Source organism: Primulina huaijiensis, chromosome 17, assembly GCF_012295235.1.
Source record: "Primulina huaijiensis isolate GDHJ02 chromosome 17, ASM1229523v2, whole genome shotgun sequence".
Taxonomy (NCBI): Eukaryota; Viridiplantae; Streptophyta; class Magnoliopsida; order Lamiales; family Gesneriaceae; genus Primulina; species Primulina huaijiensis.
This window is the reverse complement of record NC_133322.1, coordinates 13,081,728-13,089,112: the sequence shown is the minus strand read 5'-3', so window position 1 is coordinate 13,089,112 and position 7,385 is coordinate 13,081,728. Positions and strand designations below refer to the sequence as shown.

At 35.3% G+C, this 7,385-nt stretch overlaps 1 protein-coding gene across 1 annotated transcript; it reads left to right on the top strand.

The window, feature by feature from the left end:
• The first annotated feature begins 3,485 nt into the window (after window positions 1-3,485).
• On the top strand, window positions 3,486-6,097 carry LOC140963553 (pentatricopeptide repeat-containing protein At5g66520-like). Its single transcript, XM_073422921.1, has one exon. It carries the CDS (start codon window positions 3,742-3,744, stop codon window positions 5,614-5,616), a length of 1,875 nt encoding a protein of 624 aa, XP_073279022.1. The 5' UTR covers window positions 3,486-3,741; the 3' UTR covers window positions 5,617-6,097.
• Window positions 6,098-7,385: the final 1,288 nt, after the last annotated feature.

The window sequence follows — 7,385 nt, the reverse complement described above, 5'->3', positions numbered from 1 at the left end:
TCATGCAAACATGCTTCGAACCTATAATATGGTGTGATGGATGAGAAAAAGGAGATTAAGGCGTGCCTTTACGTATTTTATGCACGAAAAACAAGTTGAGATGCGAAGAACGTCGACGAAAGGAGGACTTTGCCAAATTTTTTACTTTCAAAACGTGACCTTCCCTTCAACAATACGTGCGTGTGTGTGTGCTTGATTGCTGCTAGGAGAATTCTTGTGTGTGTTGTGTGTGGTGTGCATGAGTTTAAGGGTTTTGGGGTAGGGTTTAGGGCTTTTATTTGATAATTAAATCATGTGTCCGAGCTTAGGTCCATTAACATGGTATAATAGGCCCATTAAGCCCATTAGTGAATATTTAAAATATTTTGTTTAGGGAAGTTCGTGAAAATATTAGCCGAGTTCTTGAAAAGTTCATATTTTAGTCGAAAATCGAACACTGGTTGAGAATACGACTCAGCATATAAAAACACTTCAAAACACCCCAAATTCGAATTTTCCATTTAAATACACCACACATTAAACAATTAAAAATAATTGTTTAATAAAAAAATTTTCCCTTATATGGTCCCCGGTATCCGTTCCTCAATCACATCTTGAACAACTTTTAAAACACAATTTTATGCATTCTAACAGAAAATCCTATTTTAAACAAGTAATCATGCATATCATAATTAATTCATGCTATTAAAACCATTTAATTAGTCATTTTCAATTTCCATAAATTTGCATACAGTTGGATTACGTTATCGTATTTTGGACCTTACAGATTCAGTTTCGTTCAGGTATATCAACGACTTTGAATACTTAATCTTATCAGTGAATGATTAATTGATTCCTGAAGTCAACTCCTCCTCTATTTATACTCTCAGAAATAGATCTGTTCAATCAAAAGTGGCTATTGGTTGTTTAGTCCATGTCGGCACTTTTCTAACAGTCCGTACACTGTTACGATCAGTCTTGACTTGTACACTGTTGTTATCAGTTTGTTCAGACTGCTTGACGTGGACATCAGTTTAGAGTTATGTCGTAGACTGATTCTGATGTTTGGTAAAATGAAATCCTTTAGACATATTTATTCAGTTTTAGAGCGATATCAGTTTTGTTCAACTGTAACAGCTGTATCAGTTTTGTTTAACTTTACCAGCTGTATCAGTTTCTCTTAAGCCAGTTTTGTCATAGTATTAATTGTTAACCACCAAAACGTACCAAATTCTTGATCCAACAATTATTGATTTCATATAACAAAATAAATATTTTTCTGAGTATGCATGTAAAGCACTAATATATGTAGTAAAATTTTCATGTCTTGTTTTAGGTATGAGCCCTAGGTAGACCGGTTCGAGACTTCTATTAGATACGAGCCGCCTCTTATGGGAAAAAATGAGAATTTACCTCGATATGAATATTGATTTTCGAGGAGGATAATGTGTTTTTAACTTAGTGGACCCTATCTTGAGCTCGATAACTTATATTATAACTTTTACTTATTTTAAATTACAAGCCCAACTTAATTTAATGGATGTTTATTTTATAATGTTTACATCCTTTTAGACTTATATGTTTTCACATAAATTTAAAAAAATTATTGGAAAAATAAAGATTGTAAGCAATATTCTTACTTTATCCTAATTAAATTCTAAAGTTTGTCAACAACTGTTGGAACTTTTCGAGCTCGCAATCTTGATTTTGATATTAACAAAACTTGTTAATTTGTGTTACTAATAATCTACCTTAGTATGCAGAAGCTAGAATCAGTCACGAGCTGTTTACATCGCAAACTGAAGACCTAACTGATCGCATAAACTGAATCAGTCTAACTGTTACGTCAATTGAACAGTCCAGCTGATTGACCAGTTGGTAGGTGGTTCAGCAGGAGAACCTCAGAAGCCTGACCAACCGAAGGAGTGTTCAATTGATGAAGAAACCCAGCTGATCAATTCAACTTAACGAGAGTGCAATCAGTTGAACTGACGAGTCAACTGATTTCACCAGCCCAACTGAATATCAGTTCAGCTGACCAGTCCGAAGCATCAGTCAGAATCTTTCAGTTGTAGATGAAGACAAACTCTTTCAGTGATTTCAGCTGTGCATGAAGGTACAAAGCCATTGTCCAGTCAAAGGACAATAATAGACGTTGTATCAGAGCATTAAAGAAAAAACGTTTTAGAATGGCAGTCGAAAAGTCGTGACACAAATTCCAAGAAACGAATTCAAGATGCAACGGATACAATAAATGACTCTCATTGTACGATCAGTTTTTCCGCCTATATAAAGAGAAGATCAGTGAAGACTCAAAGAAGAAAAACAAGAAGAACAACAACAAGAAGCTTAAACGCAAATAAGAGAGAAAAGAAAGGGCACGCTCATTGAAAATCAGCTTTCAGAAGCAATCAGTCCAGAGAGACACTTCAACGTGTTATCAACTTAGTATAGAAGTCAATATCCCTCAGTGTGTGAGTACATCCTTGTTCAGTTCTCACACACACAAACACTCTCAACCACCCAAATACCGTCTTGCACAAAGATTTTAAACTTGTGTATGTAGTCTTTGACACATAGACGTTAAAGAAGTGTTGGCTGGAAGGTGCCACCTTCAGTCGTAGCTAGGAGTTCAGTTTAGGCAGTAGTGTAAGTCATAGCTGAGTGGGTTTGTACAAAGAGTTGTATAAATCAAAGTCTTCTAGTGGATCCTACCCGTGGTGTTAGAAGAGGTGACGTAGGAGCAGTTGAAGTCTCCGAACATCCATAACATATCTTGTGTATTTAACTGATTAACTGTTGTTTTCAAATTATTTTGATCAGTTAGAGTATCCATCAGTTCAGTTGTCACCATAACTGAACTGAAGAATGCAAAAACTAATCTAGTCTTTTTCAGTTATTCAGTTTACATAAGTTAAAACGTTTTCTAATAACAGTTTTATTCACGACGGATTACTTCGATTTTCTTCCGCTTGGTTTTAAACCAAACTCGATTTAATTCATCGGTGTTAATATTCTTAGAACACGAGCTATTGAACTCATTGGAGAATATAGTGTTCGAAATGCCTTCGATGACACTAGCACACTCGATCTTTCAACAACATTCTTACATTATCCTTATCTAATTCTCTCAAAAAATGATTGCATATTTTCCTTAATTTAGTTAATAGGAACATATCAATACAAAAACTAGAAAAATAGTTAATAAAAATGTAAAAATTGAACTATATTATATAATAGAAAAGATGCTTTATTACCCATAAGTTTGGATGAAAAATACTTTAATTTTTTATTATATATACTTTTCTTTTCTTTATTATTATTATTATTATTATTATTATTATTATATATGTGTGTGCGCTTATATTATTTAATTAATGATATTGTAAAGATTTTTGTTCTCTCACTCCAACACCGAAAAGAGGACCACATACTATACTAATACTAATTTTTAAATATCTGACATTTAGATAAGAGTTATTCTAAAACTTGAAAAATAATTATAAATAAAATCTGACGTTAGATATATGGTATATGTATCTATCTATCTGCCGTCTCCATTATTTGAAAATGGACGCATCCATTCTTCACCGGCGATGTCCTCAGTCCCCGGGTTATTCACTCACACGATCCTTCCAAACTTTCTTTCTCTATTTGTTTACGAGTTTGCATTTTTTCTCACTGTGATGAAACTCATTGCCAAACAATTGAAGTGTTTTTTTGTGGGAAGAAAATATTTAATCAACTTTCAAGTATCTGCATATGGCTTTAGCATGTGTTCTTCCACCACCCACATCTATATCTTCCACATACTCAGCCGTGTCTGTGCCGTTGAAGAGTCTACATTCGTGTTCAACCATGGAGGAGCTCAAACAATGTCAAGCCCAGATAATCAAACTGGGTCGTTCTTCCGACAATGATGCGATGGGCCGTGTCATCAAATTCTGTGCTTTATCAAAATCAGGGGACTTGAAACATGCACTCAAGGTGTTCGCTATGTTGCCATTCCCAGATGTTTATGTTTATAACATTACGCTCAGGGGTTTTTTGGGAGCAAATTTGTGCAGAAATGGTATTCTTTTCTACACTTGTATGTTGGAAAGGTTCGTCGTGCCCAATGAATTTACGTTCCCTCCCGTTATACGTGCGTGTAGCAAAGACAATGCGATTGAAGAAGGGAAGCAGGTGCATGGCCAGGTGATCAAACTTGGGTTTGGCCAGGATTCGTTTTGTCAGAACAATTTGATTCACATGTATGTGAACTTTGATTCTTTGGATGAAGCGAGAAGAGTGTTCGACAAGTTGGATGAGAAAGATGATGTTTCTTGGACTACCTTGATAAGTGGTTATTCCCAGCTGGGCTGCGTCGATGAAGTGCTTCATGTTCTTGAGTTGATGTCTGTCAAAAGATCCGCTGTGTGGAATGCCTTGATCGCAGCTTATGTGCAGAATAATCGGTTCCATAAAGCGTTTTCCGCGTTCGATTGGATGCTAAAAGAAAATGTGGTGATGGACAATTTTGTGGCTGCTAGTTTGCTGTCTGCTTGTACAGGAGTGGGTGCACTGGAACGAGGTGATCGGATATACGAGTACATTAGAAGTAGTGGGATTCAAGTGGATCCCAAGTTGGCGACAACAATTATTGATATGTACTGCAAATGTGGAAACCTAGAGAAGGCACTCGAGGTGTTTAAGGGATTACCAAGTAAAGGAATCTCATCTTGGAATTGTATGATTGGGGGATTAGGTATGCATGGTCAAGGAAAGGCTGCCGTTGAGCTTTTGAAAGAAATGGAGCAGAGTGCAGTGCAACCTGATTATGTTACATTTGTGAATCTGCTCAGTGCTTGTGCACATTCAGGACTAGTAAAAGAAGGGAAGCATTATTTTCGTTACATGACTGAAATATATGGCATTTTTCCTCGAATGGAGCATTATGGATGTTTTGTGGATTTGTTGGGTAGAGCTGGATTACTCGAGGAAGCGAGGAAAGTTATTCATGATATGCCTATGAAAGCTGATGCGAGTGTTTTAGGTGCTCTTCTTGGAGCTTGTAACATCTATGGGAATGTGGATATGGGAGATGAGATCGGGAGGGAAGTGATCGACCTAGAGCCAGACAACAGTGGGCGCTATGTTTTGTTGGCTAATCTATATACCAAAATTGGTAGATATGAACACGTTGCTAACATCAGGAAGTTGATGAATGACAGAGGAGTTAAAAAGGAAGCTGGAATTTCGACAGTCGAATTTCAAGGTATAGTTAGCGAGTTCATTGCTGGAGGAAAGACTCATCCGCAAGCTGAAGAAATATATTGTAAAATGGAAGAAATTTTTGTTCGTATTAGAGATGTAGGCTATGTGCCAGACACTGATAAAATTTTGTTGGATATCTCTGATGAGGAATGTGGCAGTCTATCTCACTGCCATAGTGAGAAACAGGCTATTGCCTTTGGATTGTTGAAAACTAAACCTGGGGAACTTATCCGTGTTACCAAGAACTTGCGTGTCTGTAAAGATTGTCATGAGGTGAGTAAGTTGATATCAAAGGTTTATGATCGTGAAATAATTGTGAGGGATCGGAATCGGTTTCACCATTTCAAAGGAGGATTATGTTCGTGTAAAGAATACTGGTAAATAAAAAAATGGGTGGCGACATCACTCAGCTTGAGAACATTTGGTAGGACCGTTGTGGATAAGTCCTAAGTATCCTACTTAGTTTAATAATTACATATTGTTCCTTTTTTGCTTTGTAATGTTTCATGTATGAAAGAGTGTATATCAAATGAAGAAACCATTGATCTTCCATCTTCAAGAAGTAACGAAGAAATCAATCAATACCTATATAGAATTGTGAATAAAAGGGTATGCATTCTTGGCTTTGGTCAGAATCATTAGGATTTTTGCTTTGTGGTTCCTACATAATGTACATACCTTCTGGAAACAAGAACTGAGCAGATGGATTATTTAAGGTATTGGATGCTTAATTTTTCTTAAAAATGCAAGTTTCTATTCCAAATACATTTAGTCATCCATCTGCTCAGTTATTGATTCACCATGGATTATGAGTTTTATTCAACTGTGTGTCTCATTATATAATCTTTTCATTTATTTACTATGGCAAGTTTAGCAATGAGAGAGATCCAAGTTTAGCAAGTTTAGCAATGAAAGAGATATTTTCATTATATAATCTTTTCATTTATTTATAAAGATCAAAATGCTGATGTCAAGTTTAGCAATGAGAGAGATCCGAGCCCAAAAAAACAAATTGGTAAATGAGTTGATGCAGAGATGAGATTAATAATGAGCTCTCTTTGATTCATGGATATTTCATGCATTAGCTTGTGATTTTTCTTGTTCTTTATTGGCTTTTGATCATAATAATTTTTTTTATTTTTGCTTAGGGTTGTTGGATAACGGTTACTTGATATTTATTTTTCTTGAATCTCTTCCTGTGAAAAAGCTGAAAAAATTTGTAAATATATTAATGAAATGTCAAACTAATATTGTTGATAGATTAGTCTTTCGAGGTTCCATGCCGCCCTTTATTGTTAACAATGCCCTACATATAGCAAGATATTGTTTGTTATGTTGCACTCAAACCAGTTGTGATTTTGGTTAGATCGACACATGCATATGTACGTGCCTGCTTTTCACATCCTGAGGGATAAGGTAGCAGCCTACTTTCTTGGTCTGAGTCGGACAAAAACCATTCGTGTGTTGAGGTCTCAATAACCAAAATTCCTAAACCACGCAAAGGCTTGATTCTAGGAGAAGCGGGAGCAGGGTGAAGTCAGAAACTTGATCAAGGGATGCCAAAATTTTGAAAAATCAAGAATGAAATCCATGAAGGAAAATTTTGATTTTACATGTTTCATTGGGTTTGGGCCATAAACAGAAAGATGAACAAATTTAATTCATTGAAATCTACTTATTCTAAGCCATAGAAGTCAGAAGTCCTGTGCTATAAAACTACCACCCTTAAATCCGCAAACTCGAATTCAATTTATTCGAAGATAGATTTGAAGATTGAAAATTTTAATTTTTTTTATTTAAATTAGAGCGAGTTGAATTTCACCCTAAGGATCCGAATATATTGGCGAGTCGATCTAACTATTGTTCTAAAATAAATACTCGAAAGTTCGGATCGAAAAATATTTATTTAACATATAATTATATAACATCAATAAAGTATTAAAAATTACATCGCATACTATCAAATAGAAAAATTTGGGCTCGAAATTGGCTCGGGAAAAAACGTTTGAACATGGAAAAGACGAATCAAATTTTTTTTGATTAAGTTGCATTCGTTTACACTTTTCAAACATAAAAAATCTTATGAGACCGTCAATTTTGTAAGATAAATATACAGACCGACATGACCCATGAAAAAAAAAAAATTTTTA